Source organism: Mus caroli, unplaced genomic scaffold (genome assembly GCF_978045245.1).
Source record: "Mus caroli unplaced genomic scaffold, Mus_caroli_1 scaffold_1, whole genome shotgun sequence".
In the NCBI taxonomy this organism is placed as follows: domain Eukaryota; kingdom Metazoa; phylum Chordata; class Mammalia; order Rodentia; family Muridae; genus Mus; species Mus caroli.
Window position 1 is genome coordinate 41,124,219 of NW_028227256.1, and position 17,563 is coordinate 41,141,781.

The following is a 17,563-nucleotide window of genomic DNA, read 5'->3' on the forward strand; positions in this document are numbered from 1 at the left end:
TTAATCTAGTAATCTCTCTTCCTCTCAGCAGGAGTGTTATTGTGCTTCCTTGTAGTCAAGAAAACATAGTCCTTTCTTAGAATAGATGTTAACTGACAGGTGCAATCACTTTGTTCTTCAAGTATGCCTTCATTTCTGTCCTTCCACACATGCGCTGGCAGTGATTATTTTTTAAAAAGACTCCTTTTTCTTAGATTTTTAAGTCTTTTAGGTTTTTTTGGGTAGCGGGGATGGTGGTAGATTTTTCTGATAAACTTTAAAACAGCAGAGCAGATAACCTGATTTTTCTTACATGATTGTAGAAATATTTAATTCAGGCCTGAGGTTTCTACCCTGCCTTTGCTACTTAAGTTCCCAGATGTAAGGTACACACAAGAGCTGGGCAGATACTACACTGTTGTTAGAATCTACTTTCCTACTGATGAACCCGAGTTATTTCTTACTATGCTTCATTTGGGGTACTTTTAACTCCAATTGGTCAGCCCTGGGGGCCATGTTCTCTTAACTCCTAACCAATGGTGGCCTCTCCTTCCTCTGGTCCTGCACTTTTCTCCTCCTAGTGGTTCCTCTCCGACCCTAAGTCGGGGAAACCTAAACACCACCTATGTCTCTTCTGCCTAGATATTAACTGTTAGCATCTTTATTTACCAGACAGAAATAACTTGGAGACAGGGTCACTTAGCACCTACATGTGGACTCTCTTGTCTCTGGGGCAACCAGTCTTGGAAGCCCCAAATTAACTTTAGAATACAAGCAACACATGATGGCACATTTTCCCAAGTTCTCTTAATGTTAAGTAACTCACAGGGAATTCGTTTACTGTCCTTTGTATTCCATGTTACCAAGTTTTATGACACTGAAAACTGTAGTGTTCTCTTGCTAATTGTGTTACCCCAAAAACCTGCCTGCAGTGTACCAAACATAAACTAAGGGAATTCTTTCCCCAGCTGGCCCTGATTGGTAATAAAGAATTGCTGTACAGCCAATGGCTGGGCAGAAGGAAGCTGGAAGGGACCCTTAGATTTGTGAGGGCTTAGAACGGGGAAAAGGGAGAGAATCACCCAGACTTGGGGGAGAAGGATGGGACATAGGAGCTGCAGGAGGTGGGTGGCCACTGGCGACTTCCGGTTTGGGTCTGGGATAGCAGGGGCATGTTTGGGAGTTCCCAGCCTATGAACTAGCCAAAGCATTTTAAAATAAACCTGCATGCATGCGTGTGAGCTGTGAGCAAGCGAGCTTGCGTGCGTGCGTGCGTGTTTTCCGTTTGAGAACTTGATAGTTCCTGGTCGGATGCCAGTGCATCCCACTGGGATGCCGAAGAGGTGCAGCACGCCCGTTACCGCTACAGAAACCCTAACTCTCCACTGAGAGCTCCTACACAGACCACACATAGACACACCAAACAGGCTTGGAATAGCCTCTAGAACTTTGTGGTTTGCTGCCTATGTAGATGCCTACTGGTAACAGACTATTTTGCCACATAGATGCTTCCTTGCATAGGAAACTTAGATGAATCGTGAGCAGCACAAAAATACATATATTCTTTATAATCATAAAGGCAAAAGTAAAAAGTTAGAACACCAAAGAGTATTTGATGACACAAGAAGATACTCAGAGATTCTATTAAAGTTTTAAAATCTTGCCTAAAGGACCCATCCCACACCTCCTCCCTCTCCTTCCCCCAACCCTCAGTCTCCACAAGGATGCCCCTACCCCACCCCCAACCTCACCAGACCTCCCCACTCCCTGGGGGCCCAAGTCTCTCAAAGGTTAGGTGCATCTTCTCTGACTGAGTCCAGACCTGGCAGTCCTCTCTTGTATATGTGTTGGGGACCCCTTATTAACTGGTGTATGCTGCCTGGATGGTGGCTCAGTGTCTCAGAGATCTTGGGGGTCCAGATTAGTTGAGACTGCTGATCTTCCTATATGGTCGCCTTCCTCCTCAGCTTTTTCCAGCTTTTCATTAATTCAACCACAGGGTTCATTATCCTCTGTCCATTGATTGGGTGTAAATATCTGCATCTGACTCTTATAGCTGCTTGTTGGGCCTTTCGGAGGGCAGTCATGCTAGGTCCCTGTTTGGAAGCACACCATCGCCTCCCCCCTGAGCTGGATCTCGACTTGGGCCTGTCACTGGAGGAGGCTCATGTTTTAAAAGCTGAAATACCAACTGATCAGAGCAAGAAGACAATTAAGTGGAAACATCACTTAAAATATTGTAATTAGGTAAGAATTGAAAGAAGCCTCAATTAGACACAACACATCCCAACCCTTTTCCCTCTTGGATACCTTTGTAGCACCTGACTGCTAAGTCCTGACAAATTCTGTTTGACTCAGGTAAGACGCCTGGTCATTGTTGTTATGAAACCCACTATCACATACACTAACTAGAATAAATAATCACTAGTGTATAAGTGGGTAGGTGTCTGTGATGCTTTGATTAGGAATGGCCAGCAAAGATTCGTGTGTTTGAATGTTTAGCCATAGAGAAAGGCACTATTAGGTGTGGCTTGTTGAAGTAGATTTACCTTGGTGGAGGGTGTACATCATTGTGGAGTCATCATTCCCACTAAATGTGGCAGTACAGAGGGAAGCATACAGGGTCTTTCCTTCCATATTCATTTCAGCTTTAGAAATGAATGAGTTACATGTTCTTACCAACCAAAATTAGGCACATGGTTTTCAAATGGCAAGCTATTACATAAAACACCACAGTAATTTCTTAAACGCCACTGATTTTTGAATGATCACTATTCCTGTTTAAAGTAGTATCGTTGATTGCTGCCCTAGGGTTACTATTGCTGTGATCAAACCAAAAGGAAGTTGGGGAGGAAAGGGTTTCAGTTTATACTTCAGGTAACAGTCCGTCATGGAGGGAAGCCATAGCAGGAACCTGGAGGCAGCAACTGATAAAGAAGCCATGGAAGGGTGCTGCTTACTGCCTTGCTCCCCATGACTTTCTCAGCCTGAGTCCTTAAAGAACCCAGGACTACCAGGCTAGGGATGGCACCACTCACATATTTTACCTTTATAGTTTGTTCAATTTAAAAATTTTATAGCCAGCTGGGTGTGGTGGCACATGCTTTTAATCCCAGCATTTGGGAGGCAGAGACAGGCAGATTTCCGAGTTCGAGGCCAGCCTGTTCTACAAAGTGAGCTCCAGGACAGCCAAGGCTATACAGAGAAACCCTGTCTCAAAAAACCAAATAAATAAAATAAATAAATAAAAATAAAAATTTTATAGCCTTACTGATTTTTTAAACCTACTTTATCATTATACTTCTATATGCTGATATTTGCAAGTTTCCTTTTATACTGTCATTTTCCTTTTATAATTTTCTGTGGTGCAGATTGAATCCAGCACCTCATTCATACGAGGCAAAGCTCTACCACTGAGCTATATACCACTTCTTTCTCATTATTTTAAGTTGTAGTTCCTATTATTTTTGAATGGATAGCTTGGAGTACTTTTGCTGTTGTTTGTTTGGTTTTGGTTTTTTGGCTTACAATGTTTTGACGCCATATTTTTTAATTTTAAATATTCATTCTATTTACACATTTAAAAAAATCTGTCTTGTTCAGGAAAGGAGTTAGTCAAAAAGTATTATATACAGTGATAAAAAAGTTTGAAATTATCATTATACATCATTTCCTACTATAATATAATTGACCTGAACAGTTACCCCGGATTTTATTTATGTAATATTTAAGGTGGAAAAAAGTAATAACTAAAATTTATCTACTCTACCAGAATGGGAGGACTGAAGGACTTCAAAGATACCTGGCATCTTGAAGCTTAGCAGTAGATGAGTTACTGATATAATTTAGCATAGAACCATTCCTCATTTAAAAAAATTTTTTTTTTTTTTTGGGAAAACTTACTACTGAAGCTTTACCTAATAGACATTAAGTACACAGTTTATGAATGAAAGCTGCTACTACTTCACTCTTAAAAACATGCAGGGTTGTTTGAAATGCACCTCTAGGATGTCTCCACCTGTTTCTTTTAACTGTGTTGAGCCCAGGGTTTGAAGCTACAATCAACCCAACACTATCCCTTTCACTTTATGTGTGCACATGAGTATAAATGTAGAGTCCCAAGGTAGATGCACTTGTGTTCCACCTTATTTTTTAAGACACTGCCTATGAAGTTAGAACACACTGACTTGGCTAGACAGGCTGGCCAGCAAGTCCCAGTGCTAGGTTTATAGGGGCATGCTGTTGTACCCACTTCTTTACAATGGTACTGGGGGTTGGCAAGATGCTAAGGAGAAGGGCACTGAACACCAAGCTTGAAATTAGAGAACCAATTGTCCCAAGTTGACTTCTGACCTCTGCACAAACCCCACCATTCCAAAATAGATAAATGAAAGCAAACTTTTAAAAAATAATTACTCATGTTTGCATAACAAGCCCTCACTGATGCATCTTGCCAGCACTTTTCTCTCTCTTTTTAAAAGGTGATACTTCTTAAAATTAAGCAATTTCTTATCTGCATTTCAGAGTAAAACAAAGGCACCATTGTAACAAAATGCAAATGTTTAATTTTTCAAAACTTAACTATACTAATGAAAATAAATTATAGACAACCTTCAATATTTGTACATTATCTTCATATAACTATAACAGTGCTTTCAAAAGACATCTTGTAAAGGATATTTTCACGATACAATGTTTCAAAAATAGGGCAACATTAAAGAACATTAGTCTGAAGTACATCTCACAATGCTGAGAGGTACACTTTATCAAATTAACCAACCGTACTTTTATTCAGAACATGGCTTTTAATGACAATTATTTCTTGTCCATTTCAGTGATTTCTTGGATCCAAAACAAGATCTGTGTGTTTATTTCTTTGAATACATCATTTGTAGACCGTCCTTTCACTGCCATGGAATGATTTGCCTTTTCAATCCAATGAATTTTACTAGGGGCTTGCATTTTCTGTGCTACTTTCTCCAACAAGTTCTAGAAAGGAAAGAGAAGAGGATATTAGAGTCTATTGATAGTAAAAGATTATATTTCCCTTATCTCACTGGACTGACAGTCACTTAAGAGTTATTATTAAATACCTGCTCTATAGGCAACTTTATAGACAATGGAGTATATAATGAAACATCAATAGTAGAGTCAGTCCACTTCTTTCATACACTACAGAATACACCAAGCATCTGCTGACCAAAAAAAGTTAAGCAGATTTGAGTTACTCAAAAATTTTTTTCTTTTAACAAAACTTATTTTTCCAAGGAAACTGTAGTTTTCCAAGGGAATTAGTAGTTTCACACTTGGCTAATATTCAGTAACATGAATGCTGGCAAAGCTCACTTTGGAGTTAATAACAACCTGTCTAAAATTAAGCAAATGTATATCCTAATATCTCCCAAGTCTTAACAATTAGATATTAATAATTCAAATAAAGGATTAGACCTATTTGTCAAATCCCTTTGGGGAGATGTGTTTTGTTAGTATGTTTTTATTTTTATGTACTCCAAACAGTAGACAAATGCACATTTTTTTTGTTTGTTTTTGTTTTTTGAAAAAGGGTGGATGGAACCCTGGCTGTCCGGAAACTCCCTATACATATAACCAACCTGGTCTTGAACTCACAGAAATCCATCAGGCTCTGTCTCCAGACTGTTGGGGTTAAAGGTATGGATCACCACATCCAGAGGCTAAATGTGGCAGGTAATAATCTTGCCCCTAATATGTTTCTTTCACTCATACAAATATAGAATTCCAATTCACCTTTTCACACATTTCATCTGCTGAGCCTGACACAAACAGTACAGGATCCTTTATACGAAAGAGATCTTCGTCTCTGAGTTTATGCTGCTGCTTTGGATGGTGCAGTGGGTAAGAAATACAAATGAGACCTCGAACAAAATCATCAGCATCATCTGGCTCAGTATGACACATCACAGAAGCAGCTGCCCTTGAGCCCATTGAACGACCTAAAACCAATTAAACTCAATTAGAAATATAAACATTTACATACAACAGTAGTGGCCATATGGTAAAATTCAATTTGCCACTTTTTATAAAGAAAAAAAAATTACAGCTCAAAACAGTGTCAACCAACAAATTCCAATGGTCTTAATGGAAACCTACAGTTTTATTAAAAGCTAAAACCTGATCTGGTTTAAGCCAAATTTTAAAAAGAAGCAATTCTTTTTCAATACTTAAAAGAGTGAAGAAATTCTTTTTCAATGAATCAACTTTAAGAGTAATAAAATGTTATAAAAGGAGCCTTGTAAAACACAAATGCTATAAATCTGCTTTAAGCATATAAAGTGCCATAACTACTAAATTAACTTCCTGTTATCAGTTTTAATATTATAATTTATACTGAAGCTTACCTCCAAGAAAAACACCAGCAAGTTTGTATTCTCCTGAGGTCTTCAGGTAATTCTAGGTAAAACAAACAAACAAAAATTATGGATTCCTCTCATATCATATGCCACCAGAAAGTCTTACCATTACTAATATATACAAAAATTTATGTAAAGACAACTGTACAGATTCTTACAGTTCCTTCCTCTTCTGGTCATATATTTGTTATTAATCCTTATGTTGGTTAATATGACAGGAAAAAATAAAATTGTCATTATAAAAATATAAACAGTATACTATTGGGATACAATCCGAGAATGGAGTTGTGTGAGCATTCTGCGTGCATGTGAGAAAACTCTCAGAAAACAAAACCAGAGTCTTGTGACCTCATTTTCTTCAAAACAGAATTGTTCTTGGAATGTGTTTTTATGCTCCTCCTCGGTGTAGCAGATAGGAGCGAGTTTACTTAAGCAACTATTCATGCACGTCTACAGAAAAACGTGTTTTTAACCATGTATAGCTTGTCCCTGTGATTGAACACCTTATTCATGTGATTCTTCTTACTCCTCAAACTATAAATTGCTCGATGCTCTAAATAAAGTTGGTTACTGCATGAGACTTTAGTCTGCCTATATTTCAGCTCCTAGATCCCCCTGCCTCTAGAGTGAGTGGTAAATGGCACCAGGGACCTGAAATTAATTATGAGGTAAGAAAGTGGAGGGAGAACCTCACAAGGAGGAGGTGAATATAACAGGGCAGAAACCAGGGAAAACTTTACCTTATGTCCAAGAGTCTGTGCTTAATTTCTTAAAGAAAGGAGGAGCCTAAGTATCAAAATCACAAGTACTAGACTGCTTGCAAGTTGTTTATGATCATAATCCCTGGTTTCCAGAAGAAGGAACTTTATATGAAGTATGGGAGAGTCTAAAAGAATATTTAAAAAGCATATAAAGAAGGGGAAAGGGTCCTTCTTCAATTTTGGGTCACTTGGACATTGATTCAAATTGTTATAATAAATACTTAAACTAAAATACTTAAGGGCGATAAGGAGGATATTAATCGTAACAAAGAGATGGCTGATGCCTTGAATGAATATAAACTGGATGACCAAACCTTAAAATCGATAAAAGAGGAAAAAAGGAGGAGGTTTTCCTTGTGGAGACGAATTCAAAAGTTATAAAATGACACAAACTAGGCCAGTGAAGGCCTAGTTTCCCTCAGCTTCCTTATTGGAGCTTCCTTTAGATACATATCCTCCATTGCCTGAAAACTTTACAAGCTAGGCAAGCTAAGGCATGGCTGGAAAAAGTATGAGAACCCATCTCTCTCTGGCCTCATGAGCTGTGCTTGCTATTTCCACTGGAATTTAGCAAAATTAAAATGTTTTCCTAATTATGCATAACCAATCTATTTAAAATTCTAGACCAAAAGACAGTGTTGGGCAGTCCTTTCACATTATTTTGAGTGGCAAAGGAAGAACTCTTTAAACCCAGACTAACATAACCATCTGTGTCTTTTTTTTTTGGTTTTTCGAGACAGGGTTTCTCTGTATAGCCCTGGTTGTCCTGGAACTCACTTTGTAGACCAGGTTGGCCTCGAACTCAGAAATCTGCCTGCCTCTGCCTCTGCCTCTGGAGTGCTGGGATTAAAGGCGTGTGCCACCACGCCTGGCTAACCATCTGTGTCTTAAGTGTACCCTCTGCTGCCTCTCCCTTACTTTCCTCACTAAACTGTCTCCTACAGGTATTATAGCACAGAGGAAAAACCTTTGGAATGGATTTACTTACACAATAAAGGCCACAAGATACTAATTACCTTACATTCTTGTTCAATTTATTAAATAAAGGAAAGACGCAATGTCATCAATTAATCATATAGGTCTCTTTTTCAAGCTATTTTCTAGAATTTTCTGATCAATATAATAATTTAATTAATAGTACCATATGTAGTTTGTATTTTTCTTGGTGGCAGAGTATTATATACAGTGCTTTCACTATTTTAATATAATTTGCATATAGGATACTCACTAATTAAATGACATTCAAATTAAAACATTTCAAATCAAAACCACTCTGGAGGTCCTGCTATTAAATAAAACAGGGGGAAATGTCAGAATGTGTCCAAGGATGGAGTCATGTGACAATTCTGAGTGCTTGTGAGAAAACTCCAAGAAAACAAGACAAGAGTCTTGTGACCTGCGTTTCTTCAAAACACTGTTGGAATGTGTCTTTATGCATTACGCCCAGGTGTGGTGGAGAGGAGTGAGATTACTTCAGCTTTTGTTTATATACCTTTATGAAAAACAGATTTTTGCCATGTGTGGGCTATCTTTGTTATTGAATGTCTTACTCATGGTTTGCTTCTTAACTCTTTAAGAGGATATACTCTAAAGAAAGTTGGCTACTGCATAAGAATTTAGTCTGCCTCATTTTTAGGCCCCACTCTCCCAGGTTCATGCCACCAACTAGAGATAAACAGTAAAACCGATAAAAGACAAATTATCTTTTCAAAGCTGGAAATTTCACATTTGATGAAAATAACAGCTAATGTAAATAATTTAAAGGAAATTCAGCATTGTTCTTTTCCTAGGACTTTAAGTCATGCTTATAGACAACATATAAAGGTGGTATATTTGTAATATGCATATTATAGTATGCTTATTCCTCTAGATTGCCAAAACTATATCCTAAAGTTACATTATTTTAGTGGGTTTTTTGAGCAGCAGCATGAAAGAACACTTACGATGTCAACATTCATCTCCATGAAAACTAACTGATGACAAAAAAAAAAGAGAAAAATATGAACATTAAGTAACTTCCATGTACTGCCAAGTTTCCAAGGATACAAGAGAACAAAATATCTTAAATTTAATCAAGACTTTTAATCAGAAACTGATTATAGGTAAATGTATTTTTCTTACCAAAACTGCTTTATATGCCTTAATTCTATGTACAATATTAAGGCCTTTGCAAGTAAATCTCAGGCAAAAAAACCCATGAGATGCAAGGTGGGATGCCAGTGACATCAGATGAGGAAGATTCATATCTCCTGATGCTCCATGTGTAAGAATTATTCCATATGCGATGTTCTTGTTAGGTACCAAACAAACGGCATCCAGTAATTTATTTCCAAAAGGTATTTTTAATTTAACCTAAAATTTGAGAGAATAAGAGTAACAAATTATTTCCTTGATTTTTTAAACATCTGAATATATATATATATATGTTTTGTAGGAGTTATGACTGAATGCATGGCCTCTAAACAAGTCATATTTATAGTATTTAAGAAATATTTACACCTCTGCCCAGTCCTTTCTGCTGGGGCAGACTACTAGCTGGTCTGCTCCCGTGAAGACACCATATTCTGACCTGTCCTAGAGGACCCACTGCACTCAGAGCAGTTGGTAAGACACCCCCACTTCCCCCACGTCCCAGAGCTGCCACTGGGAGCCTAGTGGACTTGGACTCAGGACCCATCACCCACCAACACCCTCCCACCCCCCAACTTCTTCCAATTACCACTTCCCTTCCATCCCTTTCGCCTGGTCCTTTCTGCTGGGGCAGACTCTTGGATAGTCGGCTCCAGTGAAAATACCATATCCTAACCCATCCTAGCGGACCCACTGCACTCAGAGCAGTTGAGGATCAGCTGCACTCAGAGCAACTGGACAGCAACTTGACTGATCCACTGAAGACCCAACAGTCTGAAGGCCTCCCAGGAGATCTACTGCAGCCAGGGCAACAGATCAGCAGCTTCTCTACCCCTGTGAAGGTCCCCAGTTGCAAGGCCCCACAGGTGGTCTGCTACAGCCAGGGCCACAGGCCTACTGGGAGAACCGAAGCAACCCAGAGACAAAAGAGGCAGACTCCAGACGGTCACACAGTTCAACAAACACTAAGAATATCCAGATGGTGAAAGACAAGCACAAGACATACAACAAGAGCCAATATATGTGGGCATCATCAGAACCCTACCACAGCAAGCCCTGAATACACTACCACAGCTGAAAATCAGGAAATCTGTCAAAGTACTATCTCATGAAGATAACAGAGTCCTTTAAGGAGGATCTCAATAACTCACTTAAAGAAATACAGGAAAATACAGTTAAACAGGTGAAGGAATTGAATAAAGTGATCTAAGACCTAAAAGTGGAAGTAGAAACACTAAAGAAAACACAAATGAAGGCAAACCTGGAAGTGGAAAACCTAGGAGAGAGGTCAGGAATTACTGATGTAAATATCACCAACAGAATACAAGAGATAGAAGAGAGAATCTCAGGTGTAGAAGATACCATAGAAAAGATTGACACAAATGTCAAAGAAAACTCAAAACATAAAAAAACTCCTAACCCAAAGCATCCAGGAAATTCAGGAATCAGAATAGAGGAGAACAAAGGTTCCCAGCTAAAGGACCTGAAAATGTCAACAAATCATAGAAGAAAACTTCCACAACCTAAAGAAAGAGATGGCCATAAAGGTACAAGAAGCCTATAGAACACCAAATAAATAGGACCAGAAAAGAAAATCCTCGTCACTTAATAATCAAAACACTAAAAGTGCAGAACAAAGAAAGAATATTAAAAGTTGCACAGGAAAAGGGCCAAGTAACATACAAAGGTAGACCTATCAGAATTATACCAGACTTCTCAGCAGAGACTATGAAAGCCAGAAGAGCCTGGTCAGAGGTCATGCAGACTCTAAGAGAACACAAATGCCAGCTACTATAGCCAGCAAAACCCTCAATCAACAAAGATGGAGAAACCAAAATATTCCAGGACAAAACCAAATTCAAATAGTATCTAACTTCCAATCCAGCTCTACAGAGGATCCTAGAAGGAAAATTTCAACACAAGGAAGGTACCTGCACCAAAGAAAGGACAAGATATTAAGCATCTCACAACAAAGCCAAAAGGAGAAAACCACAAGCACATCAAGCCACCTACATGAACAAACATATCAGAAACCAACAGTCATCTCTCTTTAATATGTCTTAATATTAAGGGACTCAACTCACCTATAAAAAGACATACACTAACAGGCTGGATGTGCAAAGAAGATCCAGCATTTTGCTGCATATAAGAAACCCACCTCAATAACAAAGACAGACACTAACCATCTCAGAGTAAAAGTATGGAAAAAGGTCTTCTAAGCAAATGGTCCCAAGAAACAAGCAGGAGTTGCCATCCTAATATCCAATAAAATAGACTTTCAACCAAAAGTTACCAGCATAATGAAGAAGGACACTTCATATTCATCAAGGGGAAAGTCCACCAAGAGAAAGTTGCAATTCTGAAAATCTATGCCCCAAATGCAAGAGCAGCCACATTCATAAAAGAAACTTTACTAAAGCTCAAAACACACATTGAACCAAACACAATAATAGTGGGAGACTTCAACACCTCAATATCACCAATGGACAGGTCACTGAAACAGAAACTAAACAGAGACACAGTGAAACTAAGAGAGGCTATGAACCAAATGGATTTAACACAAATCTATAGAACATTTCACCCTAAAACAAAGGAATACACCTTCTTTTTAGTACCTCATGGTACCTTCTCCAAAATCGACCATATAATTGGTCACACACAACCCTCAACTGATACAAGAAGAATGAAATAATACTCATTGGCACAGGGGGAAATTTCCTAAACAGAACTCCAATGGCTCAGGCTCTAAGATGAAAAATTGATAAATGGAACCTCATGAAAATGGAAAGCTCCTGTAAGGCAAGGGACATAGACAATAAGACAAATCAGCAAGGTACATAGTGAGAAAAAAATCTTCACTAACCCCACATCCAATAGAGGGCAATTATCCAACATATATAAAGAACTCAAGAAGCTAATCACCAAAACACCAGACAACCCAATTAAAAATAGGGTACAGAACTAAATGGAGATTTCACAACTGAGGAATCTCAAATGGCTGAGAAGCATCTAAAGAAATGTTCAAAGTCCTCAGTTATCAGAGAAATGCAAATCAAAATGACCCTGAGATTCCACCTTATATCATTCAGAATGGCTAGGATCAAAACCAGGTGACAACACATGTTGGAAAGGATGTGGAGAAAGAGAAACACTCCCCCATTGTTGGTGGAACTGCAAACTGGTACAACCACTCTGGAAATCAATCTGGAGGTTCCTCAGAAAGTTGGAAATAGATCTACCTGAAGACCCAGCTACTCTACCAATGAAGACCCAAAAGATGCTCTACCATGCCACAGGGGCATGTGTTCCACTATGTTCATAGAGGCCTTATTTATGATAGCCAGAAGCTGGAAACAACCCAGATGTCCCATGGCAGAATAATGGGTACAGAAAATGTGGTTCATTTACACAATGGAATACTATGGATGGAACTAGAAAATATCATCCTAACTGAGGTAACTCAGATCCAAAAGGACATACATGGTATGTACTCACTAATAAGTGGATGTTTGCAAAAAAATAAATAAAATAAAATAAAATGCGTAGAGTACCCAAGATACAATCAACAGAATTCAAAAAGGTCAAGAAGCTTTAGTGCCCAAGTGCGGACACCTCAGTCCCACATGGGAGGGAGAAGAAGCAATCACAAGTAGGTTGGGAGGGAGGGAATATGAGAGGGACTGTGGATGGGAGGGGGAGTGGAAGGCATAGGGGAACCTGATCTGGTTTTGGGTGAGGAAAAAGGACTGAAGCCCTGAGGGTCAGCGGACAGAATGGAAACAGGCAACCTTGGAAGGTATGAGGTTGGGGGGACCCTCTAGAATGCACCTGAGACCTGGGAGGTAATAGACTCTCAGGACTCAAAGTGAGGGACCTTAGATGAAATGCCTGACAGTAGGGAGAGGGAACTTATAGATCCCACCTCCTGCAAAAACAGGGACTCAAATGAAGGAGAGGGGGCCCATCCCACAGTTACAACTTTGATCCACAATTGTTCCTGTCTGAAAGAATTATAGGGATGGAAATGGAGAGGAACCTGAGGAAAATAGGTTCCTTTTGGCCACTGACAGGCCCAAAGCAGGATCTAGATCCAGATCCAGGGAAGGTCCCAAGGCCTGACACTATTACTGAGGCTATGGAGCACTCACAAAAAGGGAACTATCATGACCGCCCTCCGAAAGATCCAACAAGCAGCTGAAAGAGTCAGATGCAGATATTTGCATCCAACCAATGGACAGAAGCAGCTGACCCCTGTTGGATTAGATAAAGGCTGAAAGAAGCTGAGGAGAAGGGCAACCCTGTAGGAGGACTAGCAGGACCTCTAAACAGGCACCACCAAATAGACCACCACCTCCACACACTGGACCACCAAACAGACAGCATACACCAGCTGATATGAGGCCACCAACGCACATACATCAGAGGGCTTCTGGGTCTGTGCTCATTCAGAGATGACTAACTATCAAGAGACTGGAGGCCCCAGGGAGTTTAGAGGTCAGGTGGGGTGGGGACATCCACGTGTGTGTGTGTGTGTGTGTGTGTGTGTGTGTGTGTGTGTGGAAGGTATAGGATGTAGAATAGTCGGAGGGTAGATGGGGGAGGGAATAAAATATAGAGTGAATAAAATATGGAGTGTAAAAAATAAATTAATTAAAAGAAAAATACTGTCATGTGCTTTAAGTGCTAATATATTAACTCATGTAAGCATTCCTTATAATTCTATGAGGCAATTACTATTATTCCTACTTTACAGATACAGCATAGCAGATTAATTTGCTCAAGGTTACATAACTATTAGCTAAGAATTAAAGTCAGGTTCTTGTTCTGGAGTCTTTACAATTCCAAGTCTGTACTGCCTCTACTGTGTAAACTGAAAACAAGGCTATGATACAGACATGATGATTAACCCATCCTCCTACCTCCCAAAGGTTACCCAGAAGATACTGAGGATAGGCCAGTAGCTTACCTCTGTGTGACTCATTTTCACTGTTGAAAAATAAGCGTAAGGTGCACTACATCTGAGAAGCAAAGGGCACCTCTCTGAAAAGCAGATTCTGTTGTCAGAGGTGAGTTGTCAGACAAGGATATGACCCCAAACTAGGAATGAGCACATTCAAAATCTGAAATAGACACAATTAGAAACTCTTTATGCACTGGTATCTCTGTGCATAGTTATTACTCAACCATATATTATTATCAAGATTTTTATGAGCACTCAAAACTAGTTACAGGAGCTGGCAGATATTATATAAGATAAAGCAAATTTGATACTTGGACACAGACGCCTTAAAGTAGTTCATTCCAAAACAAGATGCTGTACCTTTTAAAAATCTATTTGGAATATATTTATAAGAATCTTCATCCTTAAGCTGCCCAACTTAATTTCTATGTGTCTACTAAATAAGTTCCTTCGTTATTCCTTTTTCGATACAATCTCAACAATTTTTAATTATTTTCCCTGAAGCTATTAAATCATTTTCATCATTTCATTTTCTCTCTTTCATATAACAATAGTCCTTGTCGTGTGATCCTAAAGACTCTGGGTTTGGCTACCAAAACATTTCAAAGTTCTACTTCTGAGTTAAGCTATGGCAGATTTCTAGAAATCTCGAACTGATTCTTCACCCTGAACCACAGAGAAAATCTATCGCGGGATTTTTTTCATCTTCAGCCAGAATCCCATAATGAAGATAGTCTGAGAAAACTTAAAGCCAAATTTTAAAGTCTGGAACCCAGTCTAAGTCACAACTGATCTGAAGAACTGTAAGCACTAAAAGCTACTGTAATTTTTGAGATTCCCCTTTTATTGTGAGAGCTTTCATTTTTTCAGCATATCACTGGCATGAGAATTTCCATTATCATCCATGTGCATGGACATTTGTTTATTCAGTAGGTAACAGTAACATGGTTCAAAGCTCAAAAGATTCGAATATATATATATATATATATATATATATATACCTTTGTCAAAATAGCCTCTTTCTAATTTTTTTCTTTTTTCTTTCTTTTTTTCTTCTTCTCTTCTTTTTCCTCTGTGCTCGTTCTAGTCTTTTAAACTAGGGGAACGCAATCACTCAAGAGAGTGAAATGGGGGAAACTAATGGAAATACCCTACTGCTCCTTAAAAAGACTTAAGCTAACATATTAGTCTTGCACCTCTATCCACAGCAATGCACTTCCTCTTCCAGTTCCAAATATATCAAGTACTGCCAGTTTTTGTGTGCCCTGAAGGCTTTTATTAATTCAGACCAGTTTTATTGATTCCCCCGCCCCCCCCCCCCCACCGCTGGTTTAGCCACTGCTTTTTAAGAGTTCATTATTCAACTGTTAATATCTCCAAGGTCTCTTTCCCAGTGACTACTCCCCACTCTCGCAAAAGCCAGGCTGGGTGGGGCATGACTATAATCTCAGGATTTGCAAGGCAGAAAGGAGAATCTCTGCAAATTTGAGACCAGACTGGGCAAGACCCTGTCTCAAAAACAGAACAAAACAAACAATAACAAAACTAAACAGAAAACACACACACACACAACCAACCAACCCCATAAAGAACTCTTTCCTGTCATTTTAATGGGATTTCAGAAAACAGTACACTTAGATACATGTTTTAAAGTTAATATCAACCTGGGAAGCTCTTCCAGACTAACCTGTGATTTTAAGGAAAATGGCTTTCCTCCAGACTTCACTAGGAACTTGTTCTAGACTGCTTCAGCAACACCGAAAACGTCCCATATGGTAGGTAACAGCTCGAAGCAACTGTTATCTCCGCCCCCCCCCCCCTCCCGCTTTAGATAAGGGAGGACGGAAGCCTGGCTCAGTCTCAATGTCTCCCACAGCAGAGGGAGAACACCGCACCAAACCCGGTAGAAACAAGGTGACGACTGATGACACAAAACAAATATAGCTGATGCGGTACCGGGTTCAAACGACTTGGACAGTCAAGCCAACAGTTTAGGGGGGAGGGGCTACCTACACTCACAAGGTAGTTATTTTATGGTAGTTAGCTTCCACTAAGCTCCCCAAACGCCACGGCCACCCGACTTCCAGTTTAAAAAAAAGAAACATTTACTCACTGTCTGTTCCGTCTGCAGCACTACCTAGGCTGTCACCGCGCGAACAAAACTGTGAGTTCTAGGATCGCCGGGGTCGACCAACCAAACGACCAAAAAAATTAATAATAATAATAATAATAAATAAAAATCCAAACCCGAGGTTAGAGGTCGACGGGAGCCGTCGTTTATTCGCTTACCGAACGCGCGCGTCCCGGGCCCGTCTGGGAGGAGGCTTAGCTCCCGTCACCCCCGACAGCTCGTGAGAGTCGCCGCGGCCCGGCTCCACCTGCCCATCGTCCCAAACCCGTGTCCACCCTCCTCGGCAAAACAGACCGTCGGCGGCTGCCGGCCGGGAGCGCTTGGCTTCCACGGACGCCTCGGGCGGAGGAGAGCAGCAGCCCCCGAGGAGCTGCCGGCCGGGCTCACCACCGCTGCCCCCACTTCCCGCCGCCGCGCTTACCAGCGAACGCACGAGTGACCGCCAGCGCCCAACCGCCCTCACTCTCTTCAGGGAGTGAACTAACACGCTCGAAGCGACCGCCTCGCCGCCCCCGTCAGCGCGGCCCGCTACTGCGCTGGCGCACGCAGGCTTCGCCCGGGGCTCGTGGGGCGCGCCGCGAGGCTCGCCGGGAAAGAGAGTTTTCCGCCCGCTTTAGCTCGGCCACGCCTCTCGCGGGCGCCTGGAGGCTGGACTCCTGAAGCCGGAGTCTGTAGGCTAGGACCGCCGAGCCGAGCGCGGGAAAGGATTTTCTTCTCGCTGCCTTGGCTTCTTCCGGTCCGATCGGCCCATCGGAAGACACGGAGTCAACCCTGACAACTTCTTTCCTCACATCCCGCCGTGAATTCTTTATCCCTTTGCATTTCAGGCGGGACCAAAACAAAATCTTGCACTTAAAACTCTCTCTCTCTCTCTCTCTCTCTCTCTCTCTCTCTCTCTCTCTCTCTCTCTCTCTCTCTCTCTCTCTCTCATCAATCATCTATCGATCTATCCATTCACCTAAAGTATTTTTATTTTTTTGGCGACTTGACCTCGTGATTCCCTGTGAGCTTTGTAGATGGCTATGTCAAAACAGCGTCTAAAGGTTGGATGCTTTTCATCTGCGCCAGGCTAGGTTAAGCCTCCCACATTATCCTTGCCTGCTTTGTCTACCGGTCATCTGAAGGGTGGGTTGCTAGCATCCTTGTGCCCATCACTTCATTTGGATGACCCTGAGGGTATATAGGACCCATCCACTCAGTCCCACCCAAAGAC

The 17,563-nt window shown here is 40.6% G+C and overlaps 1 protein-coding gene across 2 annotated transcripts; it reads right to left on the minus strand.

Moving 5' to 3' along the window:
- Window positions 1–4,568: 4,568 nt before the first annotated feature.
- Window positions 4,569–16,873, minus strand: Tex30 (testis expressed 30). Of its 2 annotated transcripts, XM_021166859.3 has the most exons (6): window positions 16,772–16,873; window positions 14,226–14,379; window positions 9,251–9,481; window positions 6,357–6,408; window positions 5,746–5,951; window positions 4,570–4,968 (listed from the first exon to the last, which is right to left on the minus strand). In XM_021166859.3, the coding sequence occupies exons 2-6, from the start codon at window positions 14,238–14,240 to the stop codon at window positions 4,795–4,797; spliced, it is 678 nt and encodes a 225-aa protein (XP_021022518.1). In that variant the 5' UTR covers window positions 14,241–14,379; window positions 16,772–16,873; the 3' UTR covers window positions 4,570–4,794. The 2 variants fall into 2 exon arrangements, with proteins under 2 accessions (XP_085693047.1, XP_021022518.1); XM_085836921.1 differs by lacking the exon at window positions 14,226–14,379 and having other exon boundaries at window positions 4,569–4,968.
- Window positions 16,874–17,563: the final 690 nt, after the last annotated feature.